The sequence below is a fragment of the Pelodiscus sinensis genome, chromosome 13, assembly GCF_052426305.1.
Source record: "Pelodiscus sinensis isolate ZL-2025 chromosome 13, ASM5242630v1, whole genome shotgun sequence".
Taxonomy (NCBI): Eukaryota; Metazoa; Chordata; order Testudines; family Trionychidae; genus Pelodiscus; species Pelodiscus sinensis.
The window spans coordinates 6,191,178-6,211,454 of NC_143064.1; the positions used below are offsets into that span (position 1 = coordinate 6,191,178).

Below are 20,277 nucleotides of genomic sequence, written 5' to 3' on the forward strand. Positions count from 1 at the left end.
GCATCTCAGTCCCTGACCCTGTGTGCCTTTCTGCACCCAACCTCCACCCTGGACCCCACACTCCCTCCACAGAAAAGTGTGGCCCTTGACCACTTTCCAAAATCTTAGAGTGCCTCCCCCCACTAAACATTATTGCCCACCCCTGATATAGGGGAAGAAATTCTTCCTTTAGTAATACTGATGTGACTTCACAGTAACAGAATTTATCTAGAATTCCTTGCTCCGTGTCCTAAACTTTCATATTGTGATACACTGATAAAAACTCCTGGGCTATGTCTACACGGCCCCCATTTTGCACCAAAAATATGCAAATGAGGCGAAGCGTGGACTATCACTGCGCCTCCTTTGCATAATTAATGAGGCTCCGTTTTTGCGCAAGAGGCTTTTGTGCAAAACCCCCCTCTTGCACAAGAACCATTCTTTCTGAAAAAAATGCAGAAGAACGGCTCTTGCGCAAAAGAGTTTTTTTTGTGCAAAAAGGAGCCATGTAGATGACTCCTTTTTGCGCAAAAGCCTCTTGCGCAAAAACGGAGCCTCGTTAATTATGCAAATGAGGCACAGCAATATTTCACGCTTCGCCTCAATTGCATATTTTTTGCACAAAACGGGAGCAGTGTAAACATAGCCCTGCTGTATTCCACCCCAGACGAGGCTGTGCATCAGTGCTGGCCAAACGCAAACTGCAAATGCAGCTCCTTGGGATCCTGCAGGGGGAAAAGTGTTGTGTAAATTTAAATGGATTCTTTTTCCCATCTGATTTTGTTTGTGGTTGCTTTTTCCCCTCCCTCCCCAGGTCCAAGAAATTTCTTAATTTTGTTGAAAGTTGCCTCGTTAAAAATTACTTGCATCGTCCCTCTACTGAGACTTTGCTTAAGCATTCCTTTATTCGAGACATGCAGAATGAGCGGCACGTGCGCATCATGCTGAAAGACCACCTGGACAGGACCAGGAAGAAAAGGGGAGAGAAAGGTAAGGTGACAAATAATGCAAACATAGGCCCTCCTCTTGCACAGAGCCCTATGGAAGGCAGCAGTGCACTGTGCAGACAGTCAAATTCTGTCCCCTTTGAAGACAGAGAGCCTTGCAGATGTGTTCAGCGGTGCCAGGGTTTCAGCCGCGGTGCATGTCTGCATGGGGCTGATTGCAGGGTGAGACTTGAGGAGGGTTCAGCACTTACAACTGGACCCAGATTTTCAAGAGAAATCACCTCCCATGAAATCACGCCTCCAGGTTTTCAGAGGAGCCCGGTGCATTAAAATCAGGGTGTAAATGTCTCTACAAGAGTCTGCTTTTCAGGAAGCAGGCATCCCCATTGGACCCAATTAAAAGAAGTCCAACAACAGTAGCAACAGTAGCAGAAAGGTGTTTCAAAACAGGCTTTACAGCACATGATGGGTGGGTGTTTGGAAGCTTGCACTGCCCTTGCCCGCCAGGCTATGCCTGTTTTATCACCGAGGCAGTTCTTTGAAGTTTTAATTTGACCCCAGCAAGATCAACATCTTTATTTCCAGCTAGGCTCCGTCTTTATTTCCAGAACCTGAGCTCTTTTGAAAGTCTGGGCCCCAACTGACTAAATCACATGTAAGTACAGCCACACTGGGTCAGATCAAAAGTCCACCTAGCCCAGTGCCCTGTCTTCCAACAGTGGCTAACACCGTGTGCTGTCAGAGGGAACGAACAGGACAGGTAATCAAGTAATCCATCCTCTTTCGCCCATTCCCACCAAACAGAGGCTAGAAGAGATCAATGAATCGATTTAATTGATTTACTCCTTCTTGGGCTTCCAACTTCCTCATTTGTCCAAAACCAAGAATCTGAGTTTGTAACAACTTAAACTCCAACTTTGTTCTCTAGAGCAAAATTTAGAAAAGAATCTGGTTTGGAACAAAGGTTTGATTTTGAACAAATAACCATATGTTGTACAATATTGGCTATGCAGCATAGAGTAAGAACCAGGGTCTAGTGGCCACTCAGCATCTGTACCTCTCTGCCTCCATTTGGATATTTTATATCTCACAAGAGCATTGTGAAAATTAGTTGAAGATGAAAGCATGTTTGTAAAATGTAGTGAAAGTTAAAAGTGCTGTATAAAGTCTAAGCATTGGTTTGACACAATGAGATGTTTCGTGTCTGAAATGAAACGTCTGTTGCAAGGTGTAATTTACTTATTGAAATAATAATAATGCATTCTATAGCACCTGTCATCTGACGATTAAGGCATTTTGAACAGTAGCAAACATGAGTAGGAAAACAGCTGATTAGAAGATTACACATCTGCCCCTTGTGAAAAAGCGAATGATAATAATGACAGAAATGCTTGAAAATTATATCGGGGGGAGTAGAAGAACGGGGAAGGAATTCTACTTATGGTAAGCAATGTTGTGGAATTATTATTTGTTGTACACATAGCCCTGGTCTCCACTAGGGAGTTATTTCGAAATAACCTCCCTTGTTTAGAAATAATAAGCAGAGCGTCCTCGCTACCAAGCTCGTTATTTCTAAAGAAGGGGCTGATAATTTCCAAATCTGTACTCCTGCTTTCCTGAGGGAATAGCGCTTATTTTGAAATAGTTCTTTTGAATATTTCAGTAGTGTGGACACGTTGCAGGTGCTATTTCAAAATAACGACCCTCCAGTGCTTCCTGGGGCTCTAAGTTGAGGTAGCACATCCGCCATAACGGAACCTGCCTCAGACTAATTTCAAGGTTCTCCCGTAGTGGGGACATTCTATTTCGATTTTGTTATTTCTGGAGTTATTATTTCATATTTAGTTATTTTGAAACACTTTCCTAGTGTAGACATGCCCTTGGTGGCTATAAAAACATTGCAGAGACCCACTTTCACATTGTGCCCAGCTGTAACAAAAGATGTTGATCTTGTTGTGGTGATATTATGCCTTCAACGGACTGCCTTCTTGATATAAGTTGGAAAGAACTTCAGAGTTACAATTTTGCTTCTATGTGAGCTTCCTCTACTAAAGCTCAAATTAACCAGTCAACAAGACATTTCTCTTTTGTTCTTCATTATTTTTATTTTTCATATGAGTTCAGGGGCAGATAGTCTGAAGGCCTCTGTTCGTCCACAAGACGGGTGTAGGTAGCATGGCGGGCAACAGCAGTGCACATTTCCAAACACCCTTCTGCTAATGTGCCTCAACTCCTGTTCTGAGGCACTCTTCTGCTGATATTGCCACCATTGGTGGACTTCTTTGAATTGGTTCCAATGTGGACGCTGGCTTACGAAACGCAGACTCGATCCAGGAAACCCATTGCATGCAGACCACTCAGTGGTGGCAACTTTCAAATTATTTTCCCAGTGCCTATTGACTTTCCCAGGCCAGCTGAGCTGGGTTTGAATGGGTGACCTCACATTGAGAAACTTGGTAACCCATTTGTAATCTCCTGAACCATCTCCTCCTTCTACAAGATCTCCATTCGGACGTCTCTCTTTTCCCTGTTAAGACTCTTCAGATCTGATCCAAAATCCACTGAAGTCAAAATAAACCTCCCCTTGGTTTCACTGAGTTCTGACATCCTACAGTCATGTGATGTCATTTTATAGAACCATTTCTTAGGTTAGTAGTGGGAGGTAACGTACGCCTTATCTGGGTTTGTATTGCTTTCTTTTTTAGAGGAAACAGAGTATGACTACACTGGAAGTGAGGAAGAAGATGATGAACTGGATGAAGATGAAGGAGAACCAAGGTTAATTTTATTAGCTGTGTGTAAAATTGGACTAACCAACCATGTTCATCAGACATCTCTCCTCAGCTAGATGGGTTTTCTTACCATAGCTTAACCCCCTAATCGTCTGTGGTACCCCCTTAGCAATAATTGGTTTGTAGCTGTTGCATCTAAATGTTGAGTGTGTGGTGTCTGCAATATGTTTTCGTAATTCCCTAGCAGCAAGGAGAGAATGTCTCAAACTAGGAAGCAGATGATCAGCTTCAGTCTGGATTTTGTAGCATTGTAAATACCGAAGCGTGGCCAGCATACAGAGAATGATTTATTGAAACATTTACATGTGTTAGCAAAGGCCGCAAGCCCTTTCCTGGTGACATTTTGTACTTGCTCTGCAGCTTTAATGTTACAGTGAGTCTTACAGAAACTTCCCTTTTGTTTCAGCTCTATAGTTAATCTCCCCGGTGAATCGACGCTCCGCCGTGAATTTCTGAGGCTGCAACAGGAGAACAAAAATCGGTCTGACCCTCATCGACAGCAGCCGCCACTGAAGGACCAGGAGAAATACAAAAAGCAGCTGCTGGCAGAGCGACAGAAACGAATCGAGCAACAGAAAGAGCAGAGGAAGAGGCTGGAGGATGTAGGAAATGGCTTGTATTTGTAACCCTCGTATATCCATCAGTGACACATGAAACTGTGCCAATTGCAAGAATAGGTCTTGGTAGGGAAAAGAGGCGAAATTAAACTCTCCTCGCCAGCTGATTTGGAATCTTTAACCCTATAAAATTTGTGGCTTCTCATCATGGAGATGAGAAGGTTCTCCCCACTTCCTGCTAACTCCTGCCTACGGGCTCTGGGAAGTAGCAGGCTCTGGCTTGACTTCTGGAATGAGCAGGCAAAACAGAGGCGGAATTCTTATTCCATTACCCTTGTGCATAGTCCAAGTTCAAGCCTTTACTTGGGAGCCCAAACTGCTGGCATCTGTGATAGGATTGACACCTTCTCGCCTCTGCTTTCCTGGTGCTAAATCAGAGGCATGTCTTTTCATGGGCCTGTGACGCATTACAGGCCTGGCGAGCAGTACACTGCTGATGCTTGTGAAACACAGAATTGCTCCAACAAAATCTAGGCACTCCAGATAACTCTTCCCTAGCAAAATGCCATGGGCTGAAATAAAGATTGGAAAACTGTGGCTTGTTGGTGATTAAATTCTGATCCCGTTACTGTTAATGGCAAAACTGCCATTGACTTCAGTGGGGCCAGGATTTAATGCCAGAAGCGCTATAGTTATTTTAATAGCAAGTACAGCCATCAGCTTCTGTTGGGTTATATTAGAATCCATAAGTGTCCCTAGCCCCGTCCCCACAGATTATACTCCAGAAACTTAGGTGTTTTGGTCTTCTGTGTTGGCAATGTCTCATTATTATGAGTAAAAGTGTATAGCTAATTGCACCTCTTACTAATAATCTGTAAGGGTGCATCTACACTGCATCGTTATTTCAAGATAACTAGCGTTATTTTGAAAAAACAATGCAAGCGTCTACACAGCCATTCCGTTATTTCGAAATAATGGACGGCTTGTTCTGAAATCTGTGAACCTCATTCTATGACAAATAACACCTATTCAGAAATAGCTATTTTGAAATAAGGCGTGTGTAGATGCTCCACTGCTGCTATTTTGAAATAGCCCCTCACCACGGCCATTCTAAGTTATTCCTCCCCGGTGCTCCCTGGGGCTCTCAATCAATATAGCACATCTACATTAGGGAAGCCTGCCTTGGACTCATTTTGAGGCTTCCCTGCAGTGTAGACTCCCCTGCAGTGTAGTTTATTTCTAACTATTTCTAACAGGAATAATTTATTTTGAAATAAGTGTGCATGTAGAAATACCCTAAGTGAAGAAGTACAGTTTTAAAATACAATGTTATTTCCTGACCCTTATTCAGCATCAGAAGAGAGAACAAGAGCTCCGAAAGCAGCAAGAATGTGAGCAGCAATGGCCAGAGATTAAGGCAGTTCAGCGGAGAGATGAGAAGTATGAAGATGACCCCAGAATTGTGGACGAGGAAATGTGCAAGGGGGATGGGCAGAGAAAACTAGAAAGAAAGCAGGTACGACATTAGGATTTACTATACACAGGGCTTGACAGATACGCTTATCTACTTGCCCGTGGTGAGTAGATTTCAGCCGGTTGCCCCGTTCACCGGCGGTCCGCGCATGTGCAGTGCGGGTCTCGCGCTTTCGCAGTGCGGAGCTGGCGATTGGCTTTCGCCGCGATCATCGAGCTCTGCTGATACAACTTGTGGCTTCTTATGTCTGGCTGAAGTCTTTCTCGGTTCATTAATGGCGTCTCATTCCTATAGGTCAGGAATCATACAGAAATCCCCCAGCTCTCACATGTCTTCCCCAGCATGAAAACCCAAGAGAGGGAGGTGTATGCCAAATCTGGCGTACATCTGGGAATCTTTGTACATAAGTTAGTGAACATGCATGCTATACAGTATAAAATTAAAGTAATCCCCATCAGTTACTTTTGACTTGAATAAAAGTATTTATACTATATGCTTCCAACACACACCAGCCAAACCTTAATGTAAATCCCTAGCTCCCATATTTTCTTTCTGAATATAGCCAACCCCAGCTCTCTTTCTCACCACGTAGTCTTATAAAAGAAGCCACATCTAGCATGATCACTGGGTTTTAACAGGTGAATTGCTTTATATTGAACTGGAAACATGGAATCCTTCAAAACGATGAAGGTTAATAAAGTCTCTGGTTTTCGGAAAAGTCATGAGAGTATTAGAAATGCACCAATGAAGAATAGTAAGAGAACGCTGTGTTGCTGGCAGAAGGGCTTTTTTGTTATTATTTCAGTGTATGCTTCCTTTAAATGCAAATACAGGAAGTTATGGTTTATATAAGGTTTCGTCCGAGCCAGGATTCCAGCTATTTTCAAAGGGGACCAAAGGGCATAAGGTACCCGCCTCCTACTGAAATTCAGCTCGCATACGCTGACTACTAATTGGATTTTTTTTTAAATGAAAGTGTTAACATCTGCTTGTTTGCAGAAGAAGGCGGAAGACGTGCAACCCAGTAAGAAGTTACATCGGACTCTGCCCAAAGATCAGACCCAACTGCTGTCTCTGCAGCACGACCACAGGCAAAAGAAGAAAGAGCTTCCAAAGAGCTCGAGTTCAGCGGCACCACCTCTGCCAAGCTGTACAAGCAAAGAGGTACCCACGTCTCAGATTGTTACGCTGCTGCTCGGGTAACTCAGGGGAAGAAAATTGACGGTTTCTTGGGTAACCCTTAACCCGGATCTAGCTAAAAGGTGTGTGTGTTCCCATGCGCTATATATCACAGGGAAGCCTCGAGAGCTACCACCTCTCTGTAGAGAACAGGTTTGGTCTCCGTTATTTCTACTCCAAATCAAAGTAGATTTGGCCGAGTGGAGAAGACTAGTTAGATCCTTTCACACAGCTGGTGTGGCCCACGTTCCACAGTGCCACGTAAGCCACCCGGTTTTTCTCGCTGTCATTTCCTTGCCTTCCAGCTAGGGATGTATGAAACTCGTGACATGTGAGATGTGGTGTGGTTCAGCGGCTGCAATTCGTGAGTCTTTAGAGTGCCGCCAGTCTCATTGTTGTTTTTGCTGTAACACGGCTGCCTCTCTGAAATACTCCATGCGTCTGAAGAAGTGGGTTGTGCCCATGAAAGCTCCTGATCCCACCTACATGTTTTGTTTGTCTCTAAGGCCAGGCCATTTGTTGTTTTTTAAAGTTTTTCCAGTTACAGACAAACGCGGCTCCCCCTCTGAGGGTATGTCTACACTACCCTCCTAGTTCGAACTAGGAGGGTAATGTAGGCATACCGCACTTGCAAATGAAGCCCGGGATTTGAATTTCCCGGGCTTCATTTGCATAAACTGGGCGCCGCCATTTTTAAATCCCTGCTCGTTCGAACCCTGTGTCGCGCGGCTACACGCGGCACGAACCTAGGAAGCCTAGTCCGAACTACTTAGTTCGTGCCGCGTGTAGCCGTGCGGCACAGGGTTCGAACGAGCAGGGATTTAAAAATGGCGGCGCCCAGTTTATGCAAATGAAGCCCAGGAAATTCAAATCCCGGGCTTCATTTGCAAGTGCGGTATGCCTACATTACCCTCCTAGTTCGAACTAGGAGGGTAGTGTAGACATACCATGAGTCTCCAAGACTAGTTCAGATTCACCAGCTTTCTTCCTGTGTCATTTAAATCCAAGCACAAGTCTGTAGACTCCTATTGCCAATGAACAAGCATTGTGACGTGCTTCACAGTTCATTGCTCTTAAACATCTTTAGTTATCTGCAGTGCGGTTGTAAACATGTTGGTCCCAGAATATTAGAGAGACTGTGTGGGTGAAGCAATATCTTTAATTGGGCCTGTTTCTGTTGCTGGCATTACAAGTTCCTGAGCTACACAGCGCTCTTCCAGACCTGAAAAAAGACCAGTGTGTCACTCAAATGCTTGTCTGTTAAATCAACAGTAGTCGCTCCCACAAAAGATATCGCCCTCCTCCATCTCGTCTCTATCTAATTAGTTCAGATGTGCTGGATAATGCACGATCATGTAGTCAGTGACTTACTTTAGACAGTGTCTTGTTTCAGTTTTTTGCTCATTCAAAAAGGCTTTTGCCAACCAAATGGTTTATCTTACTGGTATTTTGTATGAGCTCATCTTTCCATGGAGTCATAGCTGCAGGCTCCTTTGCTTCCTTTAACTGTATATATCATCCCACAATGTTAAGCCAATGGAACTCCCATGTGGCTTAAAGTAGGTGTGTACTGACATGCTTTGCTGGAATGGGAACAGTTTGCCTAGCACTTCGCAGAATCTAGTCCTGGGTGAAGCTCTCTATTGAGTACGTTTACACTGCAACACCATTCCAAATAACTTAGACTGTGTCTACACAGCAGGCAGTTATTTCAAAATAGTGTCAAAATAGTGTCAAACTGGAGGATTTCTTACTCCGACTCTTGTAACCCTCATGGTACGAGGAGTAAGGGAAGTAGGAGGAAGAGGGCTCTATTTTGAAATAAGTGCTGTGTAGATGCTCCCAATTTCGAAATAAGCTCTTTTGAAATAAGCTACGCAATTGACATCACTCAATTTGCATCACTTATTTCAAGTTAAGCCCTGCAGTGTAGATGAACCCTGTTTGTGTGTATGGGCACGTGCACTAAAAAGCATCATACTTGCTCTAGTATTTAGATGAGTATCAGACTATGAGGTTGGCAGATGTTCACAAGGTGGAATGTCCTCCGTTGATGATGAATTACATGAACTAGTTTGCTAGAATGTTGAAATGATACTTTAATACTGCAAAAAAAAAAACCACCCAAGCCGTGATATGAAATCAGTTTAGGGAAGCGAAAGACCTAAGCATGCTATTAGTGTTGCTGTTAGTGAATACAGAAGATGCATAATTCCATGTGAAGTACAAGTTATTACCAAAAAAAGTTTGCTCTCCAAGAGATTTACTGTATTAAGTAAGTAAATAAATAAATAGTCAAATCTGAATTAGCTCTTTTGGAAGTCAGTGTTAGTTTTGGAAGTCTAGCCAAGGCTGCGTCAGCAGGTTGGCCCACAAAGAGAAAAGCGAGCTATTTACTAAATACAGACCTACAAGAGTCAATAAAAATGTTGTGTCTGTGCTAAACTTCCTTGAAGGTGGAAGAAGAAACGTAGCTGTGTGGAGTGTATGTAACTTTCTGCTTGTGAGATAGCCCAGGGACAAATGCACAGCAAAATGTCAGCTCAAATAGTCATCTGGTTTTGGCATGTGTTCCATAAATGACCTCTTTGTACTAGAATAAAATGGATTGTAGAATTTAGTTCACATGGTTACTGTTGCATCTTAAGCTAAATATTGAATCCTGACATTACCAGCTGTACATAGCAAGACTCATCTGAAAATATGCAGCTCATAGAAAAAAAGACAAAGGAAATCAGAAAAATATGCACATTTCTTCACAAGGACTAATTGTCTCATGTTCACAGTACCATGCTGCAGCCATTGATGTGTTCTTTTTTTGGCAACAGATTATACTTAATCATATTTGTACATAACTATTTTTCTCAAGACTTGTTGGAGGATAATTGCATGGTCTCCCTGCTAAATAAAACCAGTGGAGCTGGTCACTTTTTTTTTTTTTTTGGTCAGTGTGGCGAGGTGGCTCACCGTCACCCCTCGCCTCTTGCACCCCCAGTCCTTGTCCCCTCCTGCCAGGCGCCGAGCCACCGGCTTGTTGTCCTCCTGGGAGTTCGTTCCCAGATCGCACTCACGAGACGCCGGGGCCGGAATGTCCTCACACGGGCTCCTCGGGTGCGGTGTTCGCGGGGCTCCACTTCCAGTAAGAGTCCCCGAGCCGCCGGACCTGGGTCTCTCGTCCCTGGGCGGGTCTGCGGTGCTCGGTTGCTCCGGCCGGAGCCCTCCGGCTGCTGCTCCGCTGGGGCCATCTGCGGGGAAGGAGAGAACGCCCCCAGTCCCCGTCCCCTCCTGGCTCTCTCCCCCTTTTCTCCCCTTGCTGCCGCCCTTTTGACCCGGCGTGCTGGGTGCGTCCTCCCCTGCCGTGCTGCCGCCGCCCACGTCCCCCAGGGTCCTATTGCCCGCTGCGGGCGGTGCATCTGCAGCCGCGGTTCCCCGCTCGGCTGCGCACCCGCTCCGCACCCCGGCCGCCGGATGGCCGGCTTCCCCGGGGCGCCCCGCTGCTGTGCGCCTCTGTAGGGCTGCGGCTGTCAGTGCAGGGAACGCCTTCCCCGTCACAGTCAGATTTTTGGGGGGGGGGAAGTCAGTTCCTTTTCAATTCTCAGGAGAGTAGCTGTATTAGTCTGTGTCTGCAAAATCAACGAGGAGTCCGCTGCATCTGACAAAGCGGGTTTTCCCCATGAAAGCTGATGCCCAAATCAGTCTGTAAGGTGCCAAGGGCCTCCTTGTTGTCGCTGCTTTTCAGAGCAACTCTGTTGGGTGTCGTCATTTTGAAAACCTCAAAATGTTTTGACCATCTCTAAAATGTAGGGCTTGTTGAACTTATCAGTTGTATCGATCTCTCGCAGGCTGTTTTATCCAAAGAGCTGCTGCCTTCTAAACCACAACAAACCTGGATATAGTGATCCTTTTCCAGAGCTCGTTCTGTACCCATCTCATGTTAGGTCCATTAGTACAGGTTGGACCTCCGTGGTCCGGGACTTCTCTGGTCTGGGAACATGCGTGGTCTGGCAGGATTATGGATGTTGCAGGACCAGAGAGCTCTGGTTAGGAGAGGAGCAGAGCCAGCACAGGAGGCAGGGAGCTGGCGGCATGGCGGGTGGTGCTAGAAGCAAAGCCCGGCTGAGAGAATGGAGTCAGCTTCTGGAGCTGGCAGCCAGGACAGGAGCCAGTCTAGCTAGCAGAGGAATCAGATTTGGGCGTGGAGCCCCGAGGGGAGCCCGGCCAGGTCTGCTGATGGACCCCAGGAGAGTCCATCAGCAGAGGGGCCAGATTGAATCTTCGCTGGTCTGGCAAAATCCCTCATTTGGGACCAGTCAGGTCCCAAGGGTGCCGACTAGGGAGGTCCAACCTGTACTTTTTAGGAGACTTAGTTAAATGACCGTGACACACACGCTTCCTCAAGCCTCAGTGTCTCTGCAGCTGTGAGAAAACTAAAAAAAATTGCTCTTCATGACCCCAGAAGCTACTCTGGAAAATTCATTGTTAACGTAGCTGTAAAAAGGGTTGGACTGTCGTGGAATCAGCTACGGGTCATGACTGAATTCTTATTCCCCTTCTGGCCAGAGTATATTAATAATTAATGTTTCCTTGCTTGTAACTGCGGAGAAAGGTGAGGGACTTGTCCTTTATTGATAGGGGGATACAAAGGATGAAAACCTAGTCCACTCCTATTGACAGCATGGGGCCAGAATTTCACCCAAAGTTCTCAGTATAATTTGGAAGTTTGTTTTTAATAAAGTCCCTTTTCCAGGTCAGAGCTGGGAGACTAGTGGGAATCGTTCTCCGTCATAATTCATCAACAGGCTCTTAGAATATGTTCAGAACAGTTTTAATGAAATTCTTGATGCCCTTCTTAACACAAGCTTGAACACCCAGGCTGTGTCTACACTGGGCCACTTATTCCAGAAAATCAGCCGCTTTTCCAGAATAAGCTGCGAGCTGTCTACACTGGTCCTTGAATTTCCGGAAAAGCAATGACGCTCTACTGTACAAAATCAGCTGCTATTCCGGAAAAACTATTCTGCTCCCGCTCGGGCATAAGTCCTTATTCCGGAACACTGTTCTGGAAAAGGACCAGTGTAGACAGCCCAGTAGTCTTTTCCGGAAAAAAGCCCCGATCGCGAAAATGGCAATCGGGGCTCTTTTCCGGAAAAGCGCGTCTACATTGGCCACAGACGCTTTTCCGGAAAAAGGGCTTTTCCGGAAAAGCAGCCTGCCAATGTAGACGCTCCTTTTCCGGAAAAACTGAAAACGGAATAGTATTCCGTTTTAAGCAGTTCCGGAAATTCATGCCAGTGTAGACACAGCCCCAGATACTGTGAGAAGGGCATCAAAATACAGAACTAAAGAAAATAAAAATCTAGACACAGATAGCTAGGGATGGTGTCGCATTAATCTCGGGGTAGCTCTGTGAGACTGTTCCTACACTGCTAAATAAGAGGAAAGACAGAAAGTTTACACTAGAGAACAAATTAGTCCTGTTGAGTGAAACAGAGCTGTAGGGTCAGAACTGTGGGAAAAGCAATTTTGTAGTGAGCAGGGCCTTTGGAAATGAAAGGATCTTTGTACAGTTTAGGGCATTTTCATCTGCCAATGTAGGTGGTGTGGTTAACATTCCAAACAATATAAAATGCTATAAAGCATTTTATTGCTGAGAACCACCTGTGGTAATGTCTACTTTATTGGATTAGGTGACTATCCACCAGAGGCAGAAGGAATGGGCGCAGCAGACCACATATTGCTGCAGCACAAAAAAAAGGGGGGGGGGGAATTCAACATAGATTTTAAAATCATGTTGTCCCGCCTGCTCTGAGATCCCAACTAATAATACCTTGGGCAGCATGAAGGAAAACAAATTGCAATCCAAGCACCTACCAGATGAGGCTTTTGCTTGGCAGGGCCACGCTGACGTGAGTGTTGCTGCAGATTGGAAGCTTAATGCAAAAGGTGAGGCTCAGAGGAGGGCGAATGTATCAGGCTCGACCGTGCACTCAGCAACATGGCTGGAGTTTTCACCCACACGGAGTCCCTTCAAAGTCAACAGGATTCAGCACAAGCATCACACAGTGCCCACCCGGAGCTGATGGCAGGATGGAGGCTGCATCTGATTTTTTCTTTGTATGTTCTTGTTTTCAGGCCGAGGACAGAAAGAAGAAAAATGAAGGGGTGAAGGCTCCTCTCCACCGGGTAGCCGTTCATGACCACGAAGCCACGCCACATGCCAGACTAGGCTCTGGCAGTAGTTCTAGTCCTTGCACCCCAGCTTTGCAAAGAGCTGTTCTTGCACAGGTAGAATATCTTTCTTCCATTCGCAGGATATAGAGCATGGGCCTCGCTTAGGAAGTTGTGGAATCTCCATCACTGGAGATATTTAAGGGCTGGTTAGACAAGACATATACCAGAGAGGATCTAGATGGTGCTTGGTCCTGCCGTGAGGGCAGGGGACTGGACTTGATGACCCCTCGAGGTCCCTTCTGGTTCTAGTGTTCTAGGATTCTAAGTCCATGGCAGTCTCTGCAGAGGAGGGGAAAGGCCTGTACATCTCTACCCCCTCCTGACATGGGGCTAGATGGCTACCACCCTTAGACTTTGTTGATACCATCATTTCCTCTGAATTAAAAATGGGATGATACCAGGCATTGCAGATTAGGGCTAGCTAAGAGCCTGATTGCACCGAGATCTCTGGCGTCACTCCTACATGTATCACAAAAAGCCTGAGCCAACTCTGGTGTTTTATTTCTTATGGAAAGGTTTTATTCTGTCAGAAAGGTTCACGACACTTTACAGAACAAGTAAAAAGGGCAGGGGCCCCAGAGGCCTGCGACACTGGCAATATTCTTGCCAACCTCGTGAAATATTCTGAAAGCTCACAGGGGTGGATTGCGGAATAGTTATCAACGTAGAGTCGGATTTTGCTCCCATGCAGCGCCTGGCAGGTCTGTGGAGTTCCTCTTGCTGAGTTCCCTCCGTGTTCTTCTGTCACTGGCCAAAGATTTGCCTCACCCTGGAGGAAGCGGGGGATTTTTCCTAGCAGCCTGATACAGCCACTAAAGATTCCAGGGAGCCAAGCCTTACACCTTCACACTTAGGCCTAGTCTACACTGCACCAGAAAGATCGGCTTAAGGTACGCAACTCGAGCCACGCATTTTACATAGCTGGAGTTGGCTTACCTTAAGCTGGGCCTTGATGGCATCCACATAGTGGGAGGCCGATGAAAGCACAGGCTCCCGCTGGCTTCCCTTACTCTTTTCAAAAGGAGGAGTACTGGATGCTGGCGGGAGCTGCCTGTAGCATTCGATTTAGGGGTCTATACTAGACCCGCTAAATCAAACACCAGAAGATCAACCTCCAGAGTGTCGATCTTCCAGTAACTGTAGACACGCCCCTAGAAGATACTATAGTTCCATTAACTGGGACTCCATACTTGCCTATAGGTTTTTCCCAAGCTCAGGACCTCTGTTCTAAGGGCCTAAAGAAGATGCAGTTTTCAGTACTGCAGATGATTTCACAATATCCAGAACCATTTTTTGTCTATCATAAGTTGTATCACATACCTCTTGCTTCTATTGCTCTTGCTGTCACTTGCCATTCCTGCTTCAGACCCTAGCTTTCCCGTGTGTGTGTGGTGGAGGGGGGTCGGTCAGTCGGTCTTAATGTGAGACCAGCTTTGGCCCAGTACAGTTCATCCTCTTTCTCCTCCCCTCTCCTACACTCTGCTTGATTTTCCTTGGCCAAGAGCCATTGCTTAGCCTGTAACTCTTCCATGGTGCTTTTGATGTTTTCCTTGCTTTTTCACATGACCCTCCATCTATATTCCTATTTTTAACTCCTATCCTAACAGCCTCTGCCCCAGGTGCCTTTGTCACTAACATAAAAAGTTGCTCAAATCTCCACTGTTAGACACAGGGTACTAATGTAACAGTGCTAAAACTGCAGGTTGACTTAAATGCGTCAGTATCCAAGTCAGAAATTACTGGTACATGGGATTTTCAAAAAGCACTATTTGGAAACATACTGCATTCGAATCCTTCTCTTGAAATGGCCACAACAAAACCTTTTAGATGTGCAGATAGTCTTGAAAAGAAAACGAGAGTTTTAAGTTTTCATTCCTTTTGTGACTCCTATGAACGTACGCAACGTAACTTAGCATTTGGGGGCAAGGTGGAATGAAGCAGTGTTTTTGTTTTTCTCATTCTTGCCATGTGTGGATGTGGTGCAAGATAGTTCCAGGACCAGTAAATCATCTGCCCGTCCATACAGGCGAACTAGGCGGTCACCTAGGGCACCAAGATAAATGGCCGTTAAGGACTTTGGAGGTGGGGGCGCGGATCGCATGTTTCACCTAGGGCGCCAGTTGCCAGCCGCTCCTGAGCACAAAAGACTGAGACATATACTGGTCAAATTCATGATAGGGAGCAGTTTGCATGTTTAAAAAACACTCCACAGATTGAACCTTCCTAGTCCAGCAACTCCAGAATGATTTTATTTAGCTGGACGTCCACTTCTCATGGGTGTGGCCAAGTTTCCCGTAGTCCCCTGAAGTTTGTTTATTTACAGCCACCAGTCCTGGCTCTCTGTGTGCTGTGCTGTGAATTAGCTCGAATTAACCCCTCCGTGTCTTCTAAGAGCCCAGTAAGCAGGGGAAGTGTTGGTGACGCTGCTAGACAATATTGACCTCCCGTGGTTCAGCAAACTCTCAGGTTCAGCACCAGTCAGGTCCTGAGGGTGCCAGATTAGAGAGGTTCAACTTGTATTGACTTAAAGGTAAACTGCAAAACTAATGCATGAAAACGGAATTCATCTCAGATGTGTGTGTGGTAGCACCACGACCCAGGCTTTGAAAGGGTCGAAATAGGGACACAGAATGAATTTTTAAATCCATTAGCTTAGACCCTCTGAGATCGAGTGACCCTCACTGGTCTGCTGAACCCCTGTCCGAATGCTCCGAAAAAGGAATCACATCTCAGCCAGTAAGATTCAGGGAGCCTCGTTTGCAAGTGCACCTTGGGAAGCCATATACAGGTTGAACCTCTCGGGACCTGACTGGTGCCGGGGCAGGGAATTTGCTGGACCAGGGGAGGTCAATGCACCAGGGGTTCCACTTTTCCTCCTTGGCCACCCCAGTCTCCCCATGGGAAAGAGGAGAGGCTCCGCTTTCCCTCCATCCCCTACTGCTCTGCTGCCACCTGGGGGCCTGCTTTTGCTCTGTGGCTCTGCTGCGGAAGAGGAGGGCTCTGCGCTCCCAACCCCCGACCCCCTCAGCAGCCCCACAGCTGCCCAGGACTCCACGCTCTGCCCAGAGGCTCTGCTGTCGCCTGGAGCCCCTTGCTCTGCGTGGCAGCTTCTCCACTTCCAGGGGCTATCCCCAGCAGCCCCGCTGCCGCCTGGAGCTCCGTGCTCTGGACAGCTCCATTGCCATCCAGGGCTCCTCTCTCTTGACCCCCTAGTTTGGCAACACTCCTGGCCCGACGGGGTCATCCCCATGATGCCGGACCAGGGGTGTTGCCGGACGAGGGAAGTCCAGATTACAGAGTTTCAACCTGTACCCGTGTAATGCAGGTGCAAAACATTACTAGTTCCTAATGGTTACATTTTCCACCTGATGGGCAAGCACTTTGTATGTGATACGGTGAAAAGCTGTGGTTAGTCAAGCCCCCTGGTTATCCCTGATCACTCCGAGTGAATCCCTCTGGGACATCTTTAGAACTTCAGGATGCCTGAGAATTATTTTTAAAATGTCTCAGATTTCCCCTCTCCCTGTCTCCCACAGCCTGGTTAATAGGAGAATTTAGCACATCAGTCGGTGATTAACTCAGTTTTCATTGGCTTTGTGATGCACCCATAAGAATTTGTTGGACATAGCGGCTCAGTTGTATACGTTAAAATTTATAGAATGCTATTAATGCGGCTAAATTAGAACCAGAAGGCTGGCTATATTGAAATCATCAGCTAGGCAGTAAATCATTAACTGATCCAAGCTCGGAATTTTAAAAAACTCCTTCTTCATGCCATCCTATGACAAGATGTGGACTGTACCCAGGATTGCACGTGGATGCTGGCCACAGTGTTATGGCTGTCCCGCCAAGCAATCCAGGCTGTCTTGTGCTCTCCTCTGGCTCTGCTGCTGTGTGTGTTGCGACCCCTTCGGTCCCAATTCACAAGTGGCGTGGACTGGGATACCACTTCCCGCAGTGCCCATTGGCCGGAAACGGTGATCTGTGGCCAACGGGAGCTGCGATCGCCTGAACCTGCCGAAGCGCAGGTAAATATAGCAGGGGAGCCGCCGGGGGCTGCTAACCCCGTGGGACTGGATCCAGCCCACGGGCCGGTATTTGCCCACCCCGGCTTAGCGTGGTGCCCACAGAGTCAACATAAATCCTACTTAAGTTTTGTTAGGTGCTGGTTTGCAGAAGACATCACAGGGAGGGATTAGAGTTCTCACCGATACCTCTGCTGCTTTTGCATTGATAGAATGTAATTCTGACACCACTGAAGTCAGAGGCAAAACTCCTGTAGACATCCGTGGGTCCGGAGTGTCGTAAGTGGGACCTGAACGCTAGGGGTAGATTTAATCTTCAGAGCACGTGGTTTGGATTTGTCCAGTCATTGGGGCCCTGATTCAGCAGAGCAGCTAGGCATGTACTAATTTGAAACACGGGAGTAGTCCCTTGGCTTTCAGCAGAGCTATTCAGATGCTTCAGTTTAGGCTGACACTTAAGTGCTTGTTGCATCAGGCCCTGGAAGAAGTGTATTGATGACATGCTTGTTATAAACCCATTTTGAAAGCATCTTGAAACTCTAACCACATGAAATAGATAAGACTGACTCTTGCATCTGGTTTTCCGTTCCCGGCCTAGGGAGTATAAAATGGGATTTGCTTATTTTCCTTTTCTTTTATGCAATTCTTTCTTCCTTTCAATATTTGTTAAGGAATTTTAATGAGGATCTATTATTCCCATAACGTAATTAGTTCAGGCTGGGTTATAAAGACTTCAGAATCATAATATGTTAAGTTACTGAGTTGCTGTGCCCAGTTCTTGGTGATTTGTTTACTTGCATTCGTATATAAATTACAATATTGTTCTGATAATTAAGGAAATATTAAGTCAATAATCACCTCTGTTTAGAGTCTCTAGTGAGGATTTTAAAAACACTTTCCAGACTTCAGTTAATGAGTGAAGTACCACTAGGAAGTTTTTTTTTTATAGAGAAAATTTGTAAAGAAACTTCACTCCTCACTGACCTGCAGCTACCTCTGGAATGAACCACAGCAGCTGTTTGAACAGAGCAACACGCTGTAGCAATTTGGGACAAGACGTTCCCACTCAATGCACAAAGGACGTTAAGCAGGCAGCGTGTAATTTGGTTAGGACACGGCAGGTTTAGTCATTTTATTCTTATTAAAAAAATGGCAATGGTGTCTCTTAGGACTGCCAGGGAGCCCGGTTTTATGTTGCATTTGAAAGGAGGCAGCAAGATGTTCGTGTGCTTGGGCATTGCTCCAGTCCTGATTCAGAGGGAAGAATGTCAACTAATGAATAACTAATATTCCTGCAGTACCTAGATGTTCTCCTGAGAGCTCCTGTCATGCTTAGCATGTGAGATCTGACAGAATAACAGCATGAGAGAGAGTTGCTGTAGGCCTCTCTCTGATATTGCCAGCAACGCCAAATGGATTGCTAAGTAGAAATTCCTCTGGATGGGCCCAGCTCAAACAGCATCGTTGCTGTGTGCTTTCCTGTATTCTTTTCTTCAGCCTGAGATGCTTGCTCTTTTCAGAGACAAGCCTCACTTTATCAGTTGGCTCGTTTGGCTTCTTTCACACCGCGGATGAGTCTCGTTACACCGGGCAGAGCTAGATGAATAGTTTTTTATTCGAATTCATAAGAATTTTTTCTTAGGCAGAATCCTTAAGTTAGCAAGTGCTGGGTATTTGGTTCTTTGGAAAGCTTAAGTTTTTAACATCTTTTTTTTTTTCAAGTGTTAATGTGTTTGGAATGAAGAGCATGTGAGAGAATATTTTCCTGCCAGATTAGGCTAGCTGCTGGTCAGATAAAGCAACATGCTTTTATTAGGGTGTTTTTACAAAGACAAATTAGCACCCCTTAATCCAATTCCCCCTTAGGCTTGGTGAAATTTTAGTGTCAGATCTGATTCATGGCTCGGTGTCCTCTTTAGTTAAAGCTCTTGGGAAAATCTGTTAGTTACATTTTGGGAAACATGTTTGTAATACTTAACTCTGAAAATAGGGGTATTTGACTGCTTTATATGTAACATGCATAATTGAAATTAATTCTTGCATGAAATACTCATTTTGGAATCTGATTTGCAGCATGTGTTTTACACCATCCAGTTAAATAGTTGCCCATGTATTACTAATGAAATATTAGCTTTCTATGGGTTTTTCTTTTTGAGGGATCTATGTGAAGTATAAGCTGTTTTTTACTGGCAACATACTTTACAGTACCCATTCTCATGAAATCTTGGTATCCAACATCCTGACTATAATTTCCTTTACAATGGTGAAAATAAATAAGACTGTATTAATGCACCAGAAGTCCTTCTTTAGTGCAATATGTCTGCTTTGCCAAATACCTGGCTACACCAATAGTGTGCTGGTGGGGATAGCGTTTGTAGAACTGTTCTACTGGCCTGTGTCTTGTGTTTGACATAAACTTCATTTTTTTCAAAGAGTGAAAACCTCCGGACTAGTAGAGACATTTGCCACAGCAGTTCACTGTCAGACATGGTGGGAACACCAATGAGCCTAGGACAGGATGATGTGTTCTGGAGTGAAGAGCAGCCTCCAAAGGTACTGGAAACAGAAGGGGTGTATGTTCTAGCTGGCCACTGTTAGTAGAGCCTATTTCAGCTCCACTGAAGTCAATGGGACTCCTGGTCCTTCAGCTCCATGCATGATACCAGAACTTACACATGTGCCTTGATACCACATTGGTGAGCACATGGCAGATAGATCGGCATCAAGGGGAGAATTAGACTCATGTTGTGTTTGTTTATTTTTCCGTCTCACTATCCATGTCTTACTCTACAGATTAATCACAATTGATGGGAATGGCTATTGCAGATTAAACCCCATGCAATGATGGAAGGGATTGTGTGAGAAATCTTGGCAGAACTCCTATTGGCTTCAATGAAGCCAGGATTTCACTGTGTAATTCTGTCGCTCCCTTCTCAGTGCTTCATCTTTACAAATGTGTTCACATAGACTGACAGGGTATTAGTAAAGTCACCCAGGTGTTTAAAAATTGGGTATGTGGCTGAAGAGATCTATTTCATCTGGAAAGGGTAATGTTGTAAAAACATGCATTTGAGTAAATATAATAATATCTGG

General features: G+C 45.5%; 1 protein-coding gene across 3 annotated transcripts in view; it reads left to right on the forward strand.

Moving 5' to 3' along the window:
* NRK (Nik related kinase) overlaps positions 1-20,277 on the forward strand; it is a 142,299-nt gene that overhangs the window by 72,472 nt on the left and 49,550 nt on the right. For all 3 annotated transcript variants that reach the window (XR_016350608.1, XM_075941116.2, XM_075941115.2), the window contains exons 10-16: positions 794-969; positions 3,632-3,704; positions 4,125-4,320; positions 5,627-5,791; positions 6,749-6,913; positions 13,061-13,213; positions 19,618-19,737. Coding sequence is in view for 2 of the 3 variants with exons in the window: in XM_075941116.2 (XP_075797231.2) it covers positions 794-969; positions 3,632-3,704; positions 4,125-4,320; positions 5,627-5,791; positions 6,749-6,913; positions 13,061-13,213; positions 19,618-19,737 (1,048 nt within the window). In the remaining variant the exon portion in view is untranslated. The remainder of the gene's footprint in view (positions 1-793; positions 970-3,631; positions 3,705-4,124; positions 4,321-5,626; positions 5,792-6,748; positions 6,914-13,060; positions 13,214-19,617; positions 19,738-20,277) is intronic.